Source organism: Narcine bancroftii, chromosome 10, assembly GCF_036971445.1.
Source record: "Narcine bancroftii isolate sNarBan1 chromosome 10, sNarBan1.hap1, whole genome shotgun sequence".
In the NCBI taxonomy this organism is placed as follows: Eukaryota; Metazoa; Chordata; class Chondrichthyes; order Torpediniformes; family Narcinidae; genus Narcine; species Narcine bancroftii.
Window position 1 is genome coordinate 20,694,607 of NC_091478.1, and position 19,840 is coordinate 20,714,446.

General features: G+C 44.1%; 1 protein-coding gene across 1 annotated transcript in view; it reads right to left on the minus strand.

Moving 5' to 3' along the window:
• LOC138743782 (VPS10 domain-containing receptor SorCS1-like) overlaps positions 1-19,840 on the minus strand; it is an 800,159-nt gene that overhangs the window by 133,354 nt on the left and 646,965 nt on the right. The window contains exons 13-15 of the mRNA XM_069899386.1: positions 18,424-18,512; positions 5,841-5,932; positions 3,140-3,247 (exon numbers count right to left, since the gene is read on the minus strand). Of these exons, the coding sequence (XP_069755487.1) occupies positions 3,140-3,247; positions 5,841-5,932; positions 18,424-18,512 (289 nt within the window). The remainder of the gene's footprint in view (positions 1-3,139; positions 3,248-5,840; positions 5,933-18,423; positions 18,513-19,840) is intronic.

Here is a 19,840-nt window from a genome sequence, read left to right on the forward strand (position 1 = left end):
TGTTTCACTCAGGGAGATGAAAGGGGTGAATTGCTTTACTCAGAGAGTGAAGGGGGAATGTTTCATTCACAGAGGTGGAGGGATGATTTCCAAGAACAAGAGGGGAGAGGGGGAATGTGGCGGAGAGGGGAGTATAGTTTCACTCAGAGGGCGGGGGGGGTAGAAAGGGGGAATGTGTTCACTTACATTGGGTGCTGGGAGGGGGGGAATGGTTTCACTCAGAGGATGAGGGAAGGGGTGAATTGCTTTGTCATAAAGAAAGATGATCCTTCGCTTATTCTCAACTAGTTCCCTTTCCGATTAACCTCATCAAAGCAAAGAATAAAGACGTTACAGATTGGGAGAAAAAAAACAAAGAAGTTGAATACAAGGATGTAAAGTTTTGCTTGTCAGAAACCAGTGCAGATTATTGAGCAGAGAACCTATGAGTGAATGGGATAGTGTGTGCTGGATTGCATGAAATAGAACTTTTGATCACACAAAAATGTGGAGTAATATCCAGTTCAAGGTAACGTGATCATATTCAGGCACACATAATCAACATTGAATAAAACTGCAGAGATATGATTGCATTGCAGTGTACTGGCCAGACCTTAAGCTTGCTTTATGCACAGTTCTGGGCACAAAAGATCCAAGATACAAGCACAAGTCTTTGAAAGGGGTGCCCTGAACATGGCGAGGTATAGAGGGAGTGTAACGTCAAAGGATGAGTTTTGAGCTGAGGTCAGGTAGCAGCCTTGCTAATTACTAGGTGATATTGGTGAGGTGATTCAACTGGACAAATCGAATGAAAGAAGACAAATTAAATTTAAAAGGCACCTCAGAAAAAATAATTGTATTCAATTTGGAGCAAATTCTTATAATAATCACTTGCAATATATCAGTGATGCTGGGGACCAAGTTATTTGATACCAGACTAAGTCAATTGGGAAAGTTGAACGGGATCCGGGTTGTTTGCAATGGCAGACTGGGTTATTTAGGTGCCAGGCCTGGTGGTTGGATACCAGGCTTGGTTAGTCTGGTGCCAGCCAGTTGGGCATTTGACTGTCAGTTGGATGCCAACTGAATAAGTTGGGTGCCAGTTGGGGAAACTGAATGCGAGTCAAGGTTTATTTGTGTGCCAGACTGGATTGGCTCAGTGCCAGTATTTGTCACTAGACTGTAGGCTATCCAGGTACATTTCAGGTGCTGTTCCTCTTGTTGACTTTTGGCCTTAGTCTGAGTTAACTGGATGCCTGACTAGGTCAGTTAAATATTTGACCAGGTAAATTGGTTGCTGGATTGAGTTTATTGGATATCTGACTAGGTCAGTTAAATATTTGACCAGGTTAATTGATTGCCAGACTAAGCCAGTGTGATGCCAATTGAGAGTCAGGTGGAGCAAGATAAATAACTTTTGTGGATCATTGACGCCAATTTAGGTGAATTAGGACCCAAGCAGAGGGGTTAAAATGTTAGAGGGACTGAGCATGTGAACTCTGTACTTACTTACAAGCTCTTAGTTAAGTTAATTATCCGTGCTTTAGGGCATCCTGCGTGGAAGTAGAGTCAAAACAAATAGTTGATTTTAAAAATGGAAAACATGCATGAGTGAATTGTCTAATCAGCATGAAGCAAATGGCAGGAATGTGTTAATGTGGCCATTATTATAATGGGAATTGAAGAGTACTCTTTGTTAGTCTTTAAGATGAAAAAGCAGCCTGATAAACTGGAGGCAATATTCAGCCCAGCTCAGGTAGATTATCCAATGGTTCAACTGCTGAAATAAACATGCATTAGTTTCTCTACTTGCGCTGAGACATCAATAAATAATTAAGGGTCGTTCAATCTCCATAAAACTTCCTCAGTCTAAGTTACACCTCAGATTGGCCTGAGCTGATTAACTGGGACATATTAATTACTTGGAGTTCCTTCACCTGACATGGGAGACTGTGGATTGATATGAGCTCGGCCCCTGGCTCATCCGTCAGTGAGCCCGCTTGATGTGATTCATACTGTCATTTCTCACTCCACCAAACACAAACTCAGGAAAGCAGCAAATCATTCTATTTCCAGTGTGTACTTTCAACTTTTTTCAAAGGATCTTCAGTAAGTTGACATCTGTGTCAACCACCAAAGAATGGAAGGAAAATAACAGGTATAGCAAGAGACAGGATATAAAAAAAACCATGATTAGGTTAAAAATACAGAAAGGCTAGAGAAACTCAGATGGTCTCGCAGCGTACATAGAAGGTAAAGGTATTTTACTGACATTTTGAGCCTGAGTCCTTCCTCAAGGTTATGAGCAGGCAGGCACCTGAATAACATATGGGGGGAGGGGGGAGAGGCAGGGCAGGAGAACACACCACAGGCAAGAGGTCATCAGTGGATATGGATGGGAGGGCACAAAAAAAAAAGCTGAGATGTGATGGGGAAGGGGACAACTCTCTGAATTGAAGGAGAAGGGATGGGGAGCTGGAGGAAGGAGATGGAGGGATGGGGAAAAGAGGGAGGCAGGTGAGTGGCCCAATGGAAACGTGAACATAGCAAGGTATGAATTGGGAAGAGCACATGCGAGCAGGTAAGATGTCATGGACACAGGCTAACTGTTAACATGTCATTTCCCCTTCCCCCCTACCTTTTTATTCAGACACCTGCCTGTTTTTGCATATACCTGATGAAGGGCCCAGGCCAAAAATGTCAGTGACCTTTAGTTCCTATGGACACGGGGTCCTACCACCCAATCCTTTTTGTGTTTGGCAGCAGATTGATCGTGGAACTCCAGCCTATTTTGTGTGGCTTTCAGGGATTCAAGGATGAATTGTTCAGGTAATTCCAAATGCTGGGATGAATGAAGCAAGCTGGATGTTTTCCAGCACATTTGTGTATTGTACTCAGCCCCATTCTTGTTTACCTCCCCCTATCCAGCTGTCTGTTCTGTCACACCTCCTTACACCACCAGACAATGGAGAATGGAATGAACTTAAGAAATCAACCTGATTTTCCAATGCAATGGTTAACTTCTACCAACAGACAGCAAATATCTAAGCAACTAACTTTTTTTTTCCTTTCATTTCAACCCCAATTGATAAATTAACAGGCTTTACTTTCTTTTCATTAGCTTGAAGCTGCGTTAATGAAGTAAAATGTCTCTACTCACGTCATTACCAGAGTTTCCTCTCCAGGTTCACCCAGAACTCCATCTACAAAGAGAGGAACTGAGGTGAAGCTGTATTTACTCCAAGATCTCCCTTCATCAAAGCTCAGCCTAGTTAAAACAACCAAAGTAGGGTGAGTGTTACACAGGCAAAGAAACAAGGGAACAACAATCCTTGAGTAAATCAGTCAAATTACCTTTGACTCACTACACTTGAAGTGGATGTCTTAGCAATGGCTTCATGATTGACTAATTTCAAAAAGAGGTTCAGCTCTGATAGGGACTTGAGACATTACCATGGAAACAATAGTCCGCCAATCAAAAGGATGTGTTGATGAGTGTTGGCAGTGTAGTGTTTACACCTGTTAGATATTCCAGCATGAAGATTTAATCAGTTAGTAAGCAATGCTTTACTAACTGATTGCTATCATCAAAATATTGCTATTTCTATGCATCGGGCCCTTAAAAAATAAAGTTTTATATTTTCAGACAGAAGCAAGATTCATCTTGATCCTCTTTAACAGATGAAACAGGTGAAATGGATTGTGAGCAGGAATTTGAAATTGCAATGGTGGACTGATCGGATGAGACAAATTCTTGAAGAAGCTCCATCCAATCCAATGCAGTTATCTCTTACAAATACATCTCAAACTGCAGTTCACTGAATCATGTTGCAAGTTCACGTGAAGGAGGCTTTCTGGAACGTTAGCTCATGGTTCACGACTTTCAACTTGGAAACCAAACAACAAACACTCAGCCCTGAGAGGAGAAAGCTTTTACTGAACTCAAATGGCCTCCAGATAAATTGTGTAGCCAAGCAGTTTTACATAAGGCTTCAGAGAGAGCAAGCTCTTCCACTTTTCCACTGGTGGAAAAGAGATCAAAATATCCCCTTTTGTTAACTTTAGCACAAGAGCTATCCAAACAACCCTTTGAACCTGATCTGTGGCAATGCTAATTCTGTGCTTTTATTACTAGACCAGTGACTGGAGGCTGTATCTATCAGTGTATTCAGTAGCCCAACTGGGCAAGTCAGGAATTTAAATTGCTGGTTAAATAAATAAAAATTTGTAATCTCTTGCAGTCCCCATGAAAATATCCAAATGTCATGAAAGCCCTTCCAATCTCCTTCAAGGGAAGAAAACCAGATGTTCTAATCTCGACTGTTTTATAAGTAACTTCAGTCCTACAACGATCTGAAAGCCTCAACAAGCTGTACACTTGCAATTTGTTAAGGTTGGGCACCAAATTATAATAAAATGGCAATAACGGTGGTGATGCCGCTGGTGCGGACCCACGGGGAGCAGAGACATAGCACTCTCCGCAGGGTCCTACTACCCAGTCCATTCTGTGTTTGGCAGCAGATTGGTCGTGGGATTCCAGTCCATTTCGTGTGGCTTCTGGGGATTCAAGGACGAATTGACCAGGTAATTCCAAATGTTGGGATGGATGAAGCAAGCCAGATGAAGCAAAGAGCAGCCAAATAAATACTAGCGCTGATGGAAGTCCATCCTCTCTGTCAATCAAACAGCAGTATGGAATTCCCACATCCTTTCAATTTACAACTGTAGCCATCAGACAGAGGGAGGGTTAAGCTGAAATGACTATGGGCAGCAATGATTAAGAGTCCAACTTGCAATTGGCATGGGTGGAATCATTAGTGTTGACTTTTGCCAATTGTCCCTCAGCTAACCGTGGGGGGAGCATTTATGCCAATTCTTGATTTTGTTTTAAACATTCATTCCAGGATGTGAGTGTCACCTGAGTAATGTTTCTTTCTTGTCCCTTGTTAAGAGCGATACATCTTTTTGTTCATATGGCGATGCCACAGTGTTGCCAGATAAGATAAGAAGATTGGCAGTGGATCGAGTACACATCTGACTAGGCATTTTGACTGCATGTAGACAACTGCGAGAAGTTTAGCAGAGCATTCTGAGGCCTGATTTGCACAGGTTCACATTTTTATGGAACACAAGTGCTCCCTTCCCCCAGGAGTAGCATGGGTATCAGGAAAGAGGGCTTTGTCTACCATGTATCTACTACCATGGTTAAAACTTTTATGTTAAAAGGGAAAGGGTTGGCTCTGAAGTCATAATCATATTTTGCAAATGACGACTCAAAACAGAGGTTGGGGCTAAAGAGCCAGGTCTCGTGCAATAGCAACATACATCCTTGTCTACCACAATGCCATTTAAAGGACCATAAACATTTGGAAAGTATTTTTTTATTGCAATTAATTTCTCAAGTTTTCAAAAAAGCCAAGTGTGGCATTCCTGCAAGCAGAATTCTGTAATGAGAGCATGTCTTTCCTATGTTTTGAACAGAGGTACAAGCCAGGAAGACATTCCAATGGAGACACGGCGTGAAGGAAGCAGATCTCGGAGCGGGAGATGGGCCACATAATTGGGACGTATGTGCTGGAATTGGGACCTGGGGTTGTAGGAAAAGTGGGAAAAAGGTTGGAATCCTGGAGTTCTGGACTTGGGGATCTGAACTGGGAATGGGGTCATCCACAGGAACTGTGCTGTGCGCGAGCAATGAATGGGGGAAAGGGTTGGACTATGGGAGAATTGAGCAGGAAATCCTTTTTTTTTCAACCAAGGAGATTAAAGCAGTACACACAAAACCTCAGGTAGGGTGCCACCCAGGCCTTATATATATGCAGATTACTCCAAACATGTCGGATGATAAAAGCAATGATTACCAGAGGTGCCGGATTGGTTGAGGTGTGTGTTTAATGGCCACCAATGCACCACCTTGATCCAGGAATAATATACTGTGCTCCTCTTCAAATATCTGGGTAAAGGGAGCAAATCTATTGAGGTTAATGTCACTCAGATAGAGACAGAAATATATGACAGAATCATCCATTAGTTGAAATTGAAGAAAAATAACTTCAATAGGTTTAACAAATCAAACGGAATTATTTTTGTTTGAAAATTGGAAAAATCTTTTTCACACATCTCAAACACCACAGTAATTTAATAACAATGAACGTTAGAAATTCCAAATAAGATGTTATGTCAGAAAGAAGAACATTAATGATGAGCCATCACCATCATCAAAATGTAAACCAAGAAAGAGGAGCATTTACATCCATAATCTATCAGCAGGAGACAGGTGAAACTAAAACGAGACCTGGATCTAACAGATGCCACTTGAGGTAAGACACTCATTAACCTGTGACCAATAATGAGCAAGGCAAAGTTAATCGAATGAACTTTGAACAAGCCATGAACATCCCTCGCTTTGGAACAAAATCATTGAAATAATTTTATGTCCAACTTGGCTAGAAGGAATAAAAATGTGAGCTAATACCTAACTTCTCCATTGTTGTGATTTGGGAAGACAAACCCTGGACGAGTGGGAAAATAAAAGAGACTCAGTTTATCAAACAAGAGCTTGAAGATTCCACATTAGGTCCAGTTGTGTGTTTTTGTTTAACCCATGTATTAGTGTGGGGAAAAAGGGTTAAAGAAAATATTTCTGTCAGGGCAAATTTATATCCTTGTTGTCCCATTCTAATATTTGGATGGCACGGTCAGGAGTATTGGTTAGCAGAACACTTTTACAGTGCCAGCAATTGGAACTGGGGTTCGAATCCCGTGTTATCTGTAAGGAGTTTGGACGTTCTCCCCATATCTGCGTGGGTTTTACCCGGGGGCTTCAGTTTCCTCCCACCCTTCAAAACGTTCCCAGGGGGTTGTAGTTTAATTGGGTGTATTTGGGGCGGTGTGGGCTTGTGGGACAAATTGGCCTGTTACTGTGCACTCTGTCTAAGTTTTTTTTAAATTAAATTGAGACATGCATTAACAACACATTCAATTGATACATGTTTAAGCTCTTCAAAAACTGGAATTGACTTCTCTGAAAAGTACAAATTTTAAATTGAGACCAACAGCATGGTGACAGGCCCTTTCAGCTCAATTAATCTATACCCCAATACATTTTAAAGGGTAGGAGGAAACCAAAGCACCCAATAGGGAGAACATATAAACTCCTTACAGGCCTGGCTCACTAGTGCTGCTATAGCGGTGTGCTAATTGTTCCGCTAACCATACCCAATAGCATTTCTTACGCGCAGAGCACTAGGGAATTTCTTCTTATTTCTCTAACAAGTTGATTTCAGCAAATGTACTGGGCTTATCACATAGGGCCTCGATGTGCGGCAGGTTGAGAAGCAGATGTTTCCCATACCACTTAACTCGAGTGAAAATGCTCTACAATTTCCAATGGAAAAAAACATTCATTTCACAGCCCAAGAAAACATTTGCCCTCATTAGATGAATCACAAAAAAATGCGTAGTCACTGTCATTGAAGTAAAGGGGTCCAAACAAAAGGGTAGGGGAGGGGGTGTAACACAGCTGATTGCACTCGGAGACAAGTGAAGAGGACAAACACGCTTTTAATAGCTTACAATCAATGGCCAGCAGGCACAATAGCCCTCAGGGGAATCTGAGGTAAGGCAGGTAAACCAGGTTTTATATTGGAGTAGGACCTCAGTTTTCTTCAGGCTGACTTCCAGGCCAAACATTTTGGCAGTTTCCGCAAAGCAGGACGTCAAGCGCTGAAGAGCTGGCTCTGAATGGGCAACTAAAGCGGCATCATCTGCAAAGAGTAGTTCACGGACAAGTTTCTCTTGTGTCTTGGTGTGAGCTTGCAGGCGCCTCAGATTGAAGAGACTGCCATCCGTGCGGTACCGGATGTAAACAGCGTCTTCATTGTTGGGGTCTTTCATGGCTTGGTTCAGCATCATGCTGAAGAAGATTGAAAAGAGGGTTGGTGCGAGAACACAGCCTTGCTTCACGCCATTGTTAATGGAGAAGGGTTCAGAGAGCTCATTGCTGTATCTGACCCGACCTTGTTGGTTTTTGTGCAGTTGGATAATCATGTTGAGGAACTTTGGGGGACATCCGATGCGCTCTAGTATTTGCCAAAGCCCTTTCCTGCTCACGGTGTCGAAGGCTTTGGTGAGGTCAACAAAGGTGATGTAGAGTCCTTTGTTTTGTTCTCTGCACTTTTCTTGGAGCTGTCTGAGGGCAAAGACCATGTCAGTGGTTCCTCTGTTTGCGCGAAAGCCGCACTGTGATTCTGGGAGAATATTCTCAGCGACACTAGGTATTATTCTATTTAGTAGAATCCTAGCGAAGATTTTGCCTGCAATGGAGAGCAACGTGATTCCCCTGTAGTTTGAGCAGTCTGATTTCTCGCCTTTGTTTTTGTACAGGGTGATGATGGTGGCATCACGAAGATCCTGAGGCAGTTTACCTTGGTCCCAACAAAGCTTGAAAAACTCATGCAGTTTGGCATGCAGAGTTCCTCCATCAGCCAGCTCCCCACCATGACTACCAGCCCCCCCACATCTCCATCGGGCACACAAAACTCAAAACGGTCAACCAGTTTACCTATCTCGGCTGCACCATTTCATCAGATGCAAGGATCGACAATGAGATAGACAACAGACTCGCCAAGGCAAATAGCGCCTTTGGAAGACTACACAAAAGAGTCTGGAAAAACAACCAACTGAAAAACCTCACAAAGATAAGCGTATACAGAGCCGTTGTCATACCCACACTCCTGTTCGGCTCCGAATCATGGGTCCTCTACCGGCACCACCTACGGCTCCTAGAACGCTTCCACCAGCGTTGTCTCCGCTCCATCCTCAACATCCATTGGAGCGCTCACACCCCTAACGTTGAGGTACTCGAGATGGCAGAGGTCGACAGCATCGAGTCCACGCTGCTGAAGATCCAGCTGCGCTGGATGGGTCACGTCTCCAGAATGGAGGACCATCGCCTTCCCAAGATCGTATTATATGGCGAGCTCTCCACTGGCCACCGTGACAGAGGTGCACCAAAGAAAAGGTACAAGGACTGCCTAAAGAAATCTCTTGGTGCCTGCCACATTGACCACCGCCAGTGGGCTGATAACGCCTCAAACCGTGCATCTTGGCGCCTCACAGTTTGGCGGGCAGCAGCCTCCTTTGAAGAAGACCGCAGAGCCCACCTCACTGACAAAAGGCAAAGGAGGAAAAACCCAACACCCAACCCCAACCAACCAATTTTCCCTTGCAACCGCTGCAATCGTGTCTGCCTGTCCCGCATCGGACTGGTCAGCCACAAACGAGCCTGCAGCTGACGTGGACTTTTTACCCCCTCCATAAATCTTCGTCCGCGAAGCCAAGCCAAAGAAGATATTGGAGTAGGTGAGGGTGGAGCCAAGGGAGGAGCCAGCCATCAGAACAATACATAGACAGTGAATTCTAGTTCACTGCGGGGAGGGGGTGGGGGGGAAGGGAGTAGCAAAGGCAGGAGATAATAGGTGGAGAAAGGAGGGAGGGGACAGCAATAATAGAGGGGGAAGCAGGATGGCTGGAAGATCTGGGAAAGCAGGAAGGGGAGAGAGGGAAGAAAGGGCAAGCAGGTTTAGTAGAAAGCAGTAAAGTCAGTGTAAATGCCATTTGGCTGGAGGGTGGCCAGATGGAAAATAAGGTGCTGTTCCTCCGATTTGCAGGTGGTCTGGGTGGGATAATACATAAGGCCATGGACAGACGTGCGAATGTGGGAGTGTAACCTGGAATTGAAATGGGAGGTCATTGTTCTTACGAACGGAGTAGAAGTGCTGAGCAAAGTGATCTCCCAATCTGTGACCAGTCTCTCCAATGTTAAGAAGGCTACAAAGGGCACACCGGATGCAGTAAATAAGTCCTCTGGATGTACAAGTGAAGTGTTGCTTCACCTGAAAGGCCACTTTGGGGCCATGGACCATGGTGAGGGAGGAGGTGTTGGTGCAAGTGTTGCACCTCCTTTGGCACAGGGAAGGTGCCGGGGATGCGATAGCTGGGGTCGGGGTGGAATGCGTGCTTGAGAGAATCGTGGAGGGAATGATCCTTGCTGAAGGCCAGGAGGTGAGGAAAAGGAAAAATGTGTCTGTAGTAAGTGTCGGAAATTCCGGCAGATGATGTGTTCAATGCGGAGGCTGGTGGGATGGTGGTAGGTGAGGATGAAGGGGATTCTGTTTGTTGCACTTGGGGCAGAGAGCGCCAGGGCAGATGGAGGAGATGGGAAATGGAGGAGATGCGGGTAAAGAGTGAGTTGGCCACGCTTGTGGAAGGCGGCAGATATTTTGGAAGATCTGGATTGAAAGACCTTATCTTGAGAACAGATGCAGCAGGGATGAAGAAATTGAGAGAAGGGGATGGAATCCTTTCAGGGGACTAAGTGTGAGGTAATTGTGGGAGTTGAAGGGTTTTCAGTATTTGTCTATGGAAATCTGGTCTCCCAAGATGAAAGACAGAGAGATCCAGGAAGGGCAGAGTGTTATTAGAAATGGACCAGGTGAGTTTGAGATCATGGTGGAAGTTGACCGTGAAATGGGTGCATGAGGCAGCCCCAATGTAGTCGTCGATATATTGGAGGAAGAGTTGATGGGTCTTGCCTGTGTAGGTTTGCAGCATGCATTGCTCCACAAAGCCCACAAACAAGCAGGTGTAGCTGGGACCCATGTGGGTACCCATGGCTTCTCCTTTAATTTGGAGGAAGTGGGTGAGTTGAAGGAGAAGTTATTTAGAGTGAGGACAAGTTCTGCCAAGTGGAGGAGGGGGGTGGAAGAGGGTGACTGGTTGGGCTTTGGTCCAGGAAGATGAGAAGTGCTTTCAGACCTTCTGTGTGGGGGACAGAAGTATAGGATTGGACATCCATTGTGAAGATAAGACGGTCTGGTTCAGGGAATCTGAAGTCATTAAGGAGATGGAGAGCATGTGAGGGGTCGCAGATGTAGGTGGGGAGAGACTGGACCAAGGGAGAAAAAAGAGTCAAGTTAGGATAAAGCTAGTTTGATGGGGCAGGAGCAGGCGGAAAATATAGGTCTGCCCGGCTGGTTGGGTTTGTATATCTTGAGTAGAAGGTAGAAACGGGGAGTGCGGGGGTATGAGATAATGAGGTTGGTAGCCGTGGAGGGAAGGTGATGAGGTTGGAAATGGTGTTGGAGACAATGGCTTGATGTGTAGTGGTGGGGTCCTGTGGGAGGAGTCGATATGAGGAGGTGACTAAGAGCTGTCGACTGGCTTCAGCAAGGTAGTGGTCAGTGAGCCAGACCACCCTTATCTGCGGGTTTGGTGGTGAGGTTGGATTGTTACAGAGAGTGGGGGAGGGGGGGCCAGAGTATTCTGAGGAGGTGAGGTTGGAATATGATAGGGGGGTGGTAAAGTTGAGATAGTTGATGTCCCGGCGGCAGTTGGAAAGGTCCAGAGCGGGCAGCTGGCCTGGACGAGGTGTCTAGGAAGAGGAAGAAGGTTTGAAGTGGGTCTTGGGTGAGGGGGTGTGGAGAGTCACGGATATGGAAGTAGGCCCTTTAAGGAAGGGCTCAAGCCTGAAGTGTCGGTTCTGTATCTTTACCTTTGCTACATAAAGGACCCTGTTTGACCTGCTGAGTTTCCCCAGCAGTTTGTGTTTTTATTGTGTTTGTTGTCATTAGTTCTGTTGAAGTGTCTGAGTTGTACCTCTTCCATGGGCCGTATTTATTATGCAAAATATTCAAAGTGCTGAGTCAATCATGAAATTCATCAATCAGTGACTGTTAAACACCAATATATTTCACAGGATTTGTAGCTTTGTGAATATTGATAGACTACTTGGCAAATATAGTTCATAAACAAGCACTGTCCTCATTTCGTCAGCTCAAATGTGCAAACCTCTCTGCCCATCTGCTTGTACAGAGTCCAAAGCCCCTTTCACACTTGCCAGTGATCCCAGGAATCGAATGCCAATCTGCCTTTAAAGTGGCAAGTGTGAAAGCAAAATCTGCTCAACGCCGGCGTCAGATGTCATAATCTCACGCCAGGGATTGCCGGCCTCGACGTCTGGTACAATCTTCGGCAGCTGCAGATGCTGGCATTGAGATCAGGCAAGTGCGGATCAGGCAACTGCGAAACAGGCAGCAACATTGCAGGCGCTTCTGATTAAAGGTAGAACAGACCAAACGCTGGGGATAGACCCTTGCAAGTGTGAAAGCGTTCAGTGTCCCGGTTAGGAGTGGTCTCATGTGAAAGGCCAAACCCCCACTCCTAACCCAGGACACTGAAGGCTGATTTACTGGGATGCAAGTGTGAAAGGGGCTCTAGAGACTCAAAGGACACCAGTGTGCCCTGCTTCAATTCTGAAGACCAAGATCGAACGAGTACTATATTTATGCCAATATTTATGCCAAATTTTGGTTCTTGATTGATTGATTGTTTTAATGATCATTTCCTCTTTTTCTGAAAAGGCCCAATTTTATATATATATTCTGAACAATCATTCATTTCCTGAGAACTCTTCATCACAATAAACAATAAAAATGACTGTATGTTGAAGGTAATATATCAAGAATGCTTCAGTGGGATTGATGGATATGGAATTACTTCCACTGAGGCAACAATTGATAGACTCAGTGTTTCACACAATGAATTGCCCTGGAGTGTGCTAACTGCTGTTACACAGACAAGAACATGGGCACAAATGTCGACACAGATAAACCAATCTTCAGAGAATAACGGGTGCTCATGAGACACATGATAAAGGAGGGACAAAAATTCTCACTCATATAAAACTCACCTTTTCTTCACACACAGATGAAGTTTAGTGACAAAATTAAACTTGTTTGGCTAAATAAAATTGAAGATTAATATTGAGGAGATATTGGTGTTTGCTGTCAGGTGTAAGGGAGAGATGGAACAACTCTTTATATCCTTGGATATTTTGCGTGTGAATTTCAACCAATCTCAGCAGATAAGTTGACAAAGTAGATTGACGAGTTGGCAAACAAGCCTGGTTGTGATGTACGGTTCATGTTAACAATGGTGGCACCTCAGTTCAGAATCAGAATTTATTGTCTTAAACAAGTCATAAAATTTGGTGTTTTGTGGCAGCGTCACAGCGCAAACATTCATATTATAACCATCTTACAACATTACGATTAAATATTGTGTATGAAAAGTAAGGCAGTGTCTTTGGTTTATTGATTATTCAGGAATCTGATGGCAGCAGGGAAGAAGCTGTCCTTGTGCCGCTGAGTGCTCGCCTTTAGGTTCCTGTACTTTTTTCCTGATGATAGCAGGGTGAAGAGCGCATGGCCTGGGTGGTGAGGGGTCTTTGAGGATAGAGGCTGCTTTATGTAGATGTCCTCGATGGAATGAGGTCTGGTGCCTGCGATGTCACAGGCTGGAGTTTATTCTTGTCCTGAGAGTTGGCACCTCCATACCAGGCAGTGATGCCACCAGTCGGAATGCTCTCCATGAAGAGGTTTTTGAGAGTTTTCGGTGGCATATCGAATCTCCTCAGACACCTCACAAAGTACAGCGGTTGACAAGCCCTCTTTGTGATTGCATCAACATGGAGGCGCGAGGACAGATCCTCGGAGATATTGACACCCAGGAATTTGAAGTTCTTGACCCTTTGCACTACTAAGCCTTTGATGAGGACTGGGTCATGTTCCCCTGACTTCCTCCTGAAGTCCACAATCATCTCCTTGGTTTTGCTAATGTTGAGAGCAAAGTTGTTTTCATTACATCAGTCAACGAGCTGATCTATCTCCCTCTTGTACGCGTCCTCATTGCCGTTTGTGATTCTGCCGACAACTGTGATGTTGTGGGCAAACTTTTAGACAGCAATGGGATTGTGCCTGGACACACAGTTGTGGGCATATAATGAGTAGAACAGACGAGAAGGCTAACCATTCTTAACCTTTGTTGGAAATGCATCACTGTCTGATTTTGGCACTTCACTGATGACTCTCTAAGTTCTGATGAAAGGTCTTGGACCTGAAACAAGAACCTTCTTTGCAGGGTTGCTTCATAATCTTCTGATTACTTTTGGCATTTCAGATTTTAATTTTAGATTGGAATTTGAAGTATTTTAATCAGGGCTTTTTTCTAGGACTCCTTCTTACCCACTCCAGCTCATTAATGGAGAAACAAACCGAGATCACCAAAGAGACTTTGAATTTAAATATTGTTTTACACATTTGAAACCGATTGAATATCCAATATGTATCTCCTGGCTCATCAACAAACATTTCAAGCTTTCCCCTTTCATTTGTCCTTGCACTTCTCCACACCGAACCTCATGGGCTCCCTCAGATACAACAACTTTGAATCCTTGTTCCTCATTCGAGGGGATGAAATTAGTGATAAATTTCAGTTATTTCTCGTCAAAATACTTTCACTGATATTTCTTAGTCATCAAGCACTTACTAACGTGAATCCTTTACTAATCCCATTTTGTTCTTCTCACATTCCCATCAACTCCCTGATTCTACCATTCACCTGCACTCTGGAAGCAACTTAAGCCCCTTTCACACTTGCATCCCACTAAATTGGCTGTTCAGTGTCCTGGGATAGGAAGGGGAGCTTGGCTTTTCACACTTGACCACTCCTAACTGGGACAGTGAACTCTTTCGCACTTGCAAGGATCCACCCCTGGGATTAGGACAGTTCTACCTTCTACTGGTGATGTCATGATGCTTCGAGCGATGGTGGACCTGCCCTAAATCCTGATCAATGTATAATGATCTTATATTTGAACAAAATTAATCATGCCTAATTATAACACAATTAAGCTTTATGTACAGCACAGTATGAGCCCTTCATCCCTTGCTGTTTTGTGTCGACCTATATAAACATTTATAAGGGACTGTGGAAAAGTGCAAGCAATAATTAGCAATAGCGGAGAATTTTTAAACTGTGGGAATGTTTGTAGTGCTATTGTGTACATTTTAAACAGCGTGGGAAAGTTGGTAGCACTATTACATACAATTTATAAATACTGGCGACCCTGCCCTTCCAGAATTCCAAGCAGCAGAGAAAGGGCTGTATGCCCGACTGCATACACGGAGGGGTTTCTCTGCCGCACGGCCTTCTGGGAAGTGAGGTCCACCATTGCTTTTTCCCCACGGTCTTTATAAATTGTGCGCTATAGCGCTACCAATTTCCTACACTGTTTAAAAATTGTCCACTATGGCTATTTATTTCCTCTCTCCCCCCCACCCCTGCCAACTGCGACTTTCCCATGGCAAAGTTTATACCTTAATTTTAATCTTTTCATCCTGCACTCACACAAAAACTTGGGATATTTCAATCCCACAATACAATTACCTGTTTCACACTTGCCTGATTGCAACGCCAGCATCTGCAGACGCCACGAATTGCACTAGGGATCGAGGCCGTCAATCCCCGGCGTGAGATGATGTCATCTGGCGCCGGCGTTGAGCTGATTTTGCACTCACACTTGTCACTTTAAAGGCTGATTGGCATTTGACTCCTGGGATCACTTGCAAGTGTGAAAGGGGCTTTACAGTTACCAGTTCCCAACCAAACTGCTTCTTTAGAAGGTGGCAAAGCACCAGGAAAGAGAGAAGGTCCTGGAGAAACGCTATCTCATCTTTACCGTGCAAGCATGCTATGAATGATAAATAAAGATGACTTGACTTGTTGTAAACTGCACACGGACAACCCTGGAGGTCAGCATTGAGCCCAAGCCTCTGGAGCTGTGAGCCATCACATCCCCCATCTGCACAAGTGTGCCCCCCAGATGAAGTAGGGAATACTCTGAGGGATGATATCCAATCCCACTCTCACTGTGTTTCACCAAAGACTCGAAACTGCAGCATTAAGGCAGCACTCCATGTACCCAAACTATGTGAATTGGCAAGGTTTTCCATCCTTTTTCTTTCCATTCACATACCACCTTAAGTAATCCCTATGCCATAGGTGCTTTGTGATTAGTAAGGGATTGCTTAAGGTGGTATGTGAATGGGAAGGGAAGGTTGAGAATCACTGCTCTAGACCCAATTGCTACTGAAATATTTTCCATATAACCATATAACCACTTACAGCACAGAACAGGCCAGTTCGGCCCTACTAGTCCATGCCGTAACAAATCCCCACCCTCCTAGTCCCACTGACCAGCACCCGGTCCATACCCCTCCAGTCCTCTCCTCTCCATGTAATGATCCAGTCTTTCCTTAAATGTAACCAATGATCCCGCCTCAACCACGTCTGCCGGAAGCTCATTCCACATCCCTACCACCCTTTGCGTAAAGAAATTTCCCCTCATGTCCCCTTTATAATTTTTCCCCTTTAATCTTAAACCATGCCCTCTAGTTTGAATCTCCCCTACTCTTAATTGAAAAAGTCTATCCACATTTACTCTGTCTGTCCTTTTTAAAATCTTAAACACCTCTATCAAGTCCCCCTCTCAATCTTCTATGCTCCAGAGAAAAAGCCCTAGTCTGCACAACCTTTCCCTGTAACTCAAACCTTGAAATCCTGTCAACATTCTCGTGAATCTTCTCTGCACTCTCTCTATTTTGTTTATATCTTTCCTATAATTTGGTGACCAAAACTGTACATAATACTCCAAATTTGGCCTCACCAATGCCTTGTGCAATTTCATCATATCCTCCCTACTCTTGAATTCAATACTCTGATTTATGAAGGCCAACATTCCAAATGCCTTCTTCACAACACCATCTACCTGAGTATCAGCCTTGAGGGTACTATTTACCATCACTCCTAAATCCCTTTGTTGCTCTGCACATCTACCATTTAATGCATATGACCTATTTAGATTTGCTTTTCCAAAATGTAACACCTCACATTTATCTTTATTAAATTCCATCAGCCATTTCTCAGTCCACACCTCCAGCCTTCCTAAATCACCTTTTAATCTACGGTAATCTTCCTCACTGTCCACAACATCACCAATCTTTGTATCATCTGCAAACTTGGATTTTTTCTTTGAGTAAAATTGTCATTGGCCCATTTCCTTTGGAGTTATGAAACTGTGCACATAACAAATCAATTAAGTACGATTAAAACAGTGGTTTTCAAACTTTTTCTTTCCACTCACATACCACCTTTACTAATCACAGAGCACCTATTGCATAGGGATTACTTAAAGTGGAATGTGAGTGGAAAGAAAAAGTTTGGGAAATCCTGAAAAGGTGTCAGGGCCAATTTTGACTGGACCTATCATGGTGTGGGCTTGTGTTTCATGGGAACATCCCAGGTTCATTTTACTTAAGCTTACATGCCTAGAAATTCAGCTTGCCTCATGCTTCTGACTGAGAATGTAATACTAAACAGCACTCTCTTGAGAAGATGTCAGATACATCTTTTTTTTTAAAAGCCTATTGATATAAATGTCAGCTGTAAATTGGCTCAGTGAACGTGCTCATATTTCTGAACCAGCAAGTTATGGTCTCAAACTCTGCACCTTGAGTAGAAAACATCAATAGTGCTGACACCTTGTCAAAGGTGCTGTCTTCTGGATCAAAGGATTTACCAATGCTGCCTATTAACCTTGACAGCATGTTCCTCCAACATCTAGGGAAACACTGCTCCCCCAGTTTAACTGATCAGTGATCTCAATGCTTTCATTTCAGGGACCGAGTGTGTGGCTGCTGGTATAGAGACTGTCGGATAGCATGGGAATCAATCAATGTTTGGACGGGAATCAATCTATGGATGGACAGGACCCTGGCTTAGAGGTATTTAATCAATGTCCCAAGGATTGTGTCTTTGCACCAGTGGCTCCTAAGTCAAGCACCTTCTGCCTAATGACCAAATTTATGGTTACATGAGAACATGAGGAGTAGGAGGTCATCATGCCTTCTTGGTCATTCAATAAGATCATGGCTTATCTGGCTGTGCACTCAGCCCCATCTACCTCCTGTTCCAGATTATCCTTATTCTCCTATTCTTCAAAAATCTATCTATCCATGCCTTAAGTGCTATGAGGCAGCTTCAACTGCTTCCTTGGGCTGAGAATTCAATTTTAATGCTACAGCACAGTTGAAGGCCCTCCCAGCACATGAAAACCAAACTGCACAATTACACACAATTAACCTAACTACCCTACATGCTTTGTGGGGGGAGGGGGGAGGGGGGAGGAAACCAGAGCACCCGACAAAAACCACATAGGTCACGGGAAGAACACACAAACTTTTTACAAGCAGTGTGCGGATTTGAACCCAGGCCCTGCAGCTGTAATAGCGTGGTGCTGACCACTATACTAACCAAGTGTAATTGTACGCTAATACTGAGAAGGATTACTTTTGCAACATCAGCAGGGTAAAATTACTGCCACATTTCAAAAAGCAAAGGGCAGGATAGCATCTGTGGAGGCAAAACGATGGTCAGTCTTTTGGGTCGAGATAATAGGTCTCCATTGTCCTTGCCCCTGTTAATTTGGCTATGGAAGAACAAACCCTAGTTTATGAACAGAAAACTTCTTCTCATCACCATTACCTGTCGCCAGGAGTTCCCTCCATCTGACGAGATGAACATGCTGCCCGCAGGCTTGTCCTTCCCCATTATTAGCTCAGGACCGACGTTGCCTGAAATTCAAGTAAAGCCAGTAGATATCAGTATGGACTGCAGGAGAACAGTGCCAACTCAAGGCTACAACCAAACCGCTGCTAAAGACCTGAAAATGCAATAAGATTTGTAAAGCTCCTCCCATCTCCCAGGACCTCCCGGACACACAGCAGGCAATGCTGTTCTTCCAAATGTTTTAACTAGGCCATTTTAAGAATAATGGCCAAGGCAGTGCCCTTCTTGTGTCTCATGTTTAGCAGGTACAAAATCCATATATCTAGAGGGCAGCGCACAGAGAGAAATTTAGAACATAGAACATTACAGCACAGGACAAATCCTTCAGCTCGTGATGCTGTCCCAACTTATATAAAACTACTCAATACTCTATTCCTTCCCTACTTCATAATCCTCAATTTTCTTTCATCCATGTGCCTGTCTAAGAGTCCCTATTGTACCAGCCTCCACCATCATCCCTGGTAATGCTTTCCAGGCACTCACTATGTGTGAAAATACTTACCCCTGATATCTCCCCTAAACTTTCCTCCCTTCATTTTGTACAGAGGACCTCTGGTATTTGCTACTCTCGCCCCAGGGAAAAGGCCTGTCCACCCTATCGATGCCTCTCATTATCTTGTAGACCTCCTCATCCTTCATTGCTCCAAAGGGAAAAGGCCTAGCTCTGTTAACTTTGCTTCACCAGACATGTTCTCCAATCCAGGCAACTTCCACGTAAATCTCCACTGCACCCTCTTTATAGCTTCTGCATGCTGCCTGTAATGAGGTGACCAGAACTGAACACAATATTTTAAGTGCGGTCTAACCGGAGTTCTATAAAGCGGCAACATTACCTCTTGACTCTTGAACTCAGTGCCCCGACTAAAGAAAGACAGCAAGCCATAAACCTTCTTAACTATGCTGTCAACCTGCGTCACACCTTGAGAGATGTGTAAGAGAATCGATACTCAATAAGTTACCAACTGCACAACGGCTCATCAGAAGCATCTGTCAGCACATTGGGTCTTGCACTGTGAGAAGGCTTCTACATTGTGAAGATTTAAACAAAACAGAACCTTCGATAGTTTTGTTCATCAGCTTATCAGAAGGATCATTTGCAAACTCAAGGGTAGGCAATGGGAGATAAGGTAGCCTTCATTACACAATAAATGTATTGTGGCATTTAAAAGGCATCTAGATAGACACCTTAAGTTTGAACGGGATGAAGAGCAGAGTTTTGGGATGACTTAATCACCACATTGGAACAGATATGTGGGCAAAGGGCCTGTTTCTGTGCTGTAATGTTGATGTCCTCTGCAGCCTTTCACTTGACGTGTGATATGAGGCAGGAGAG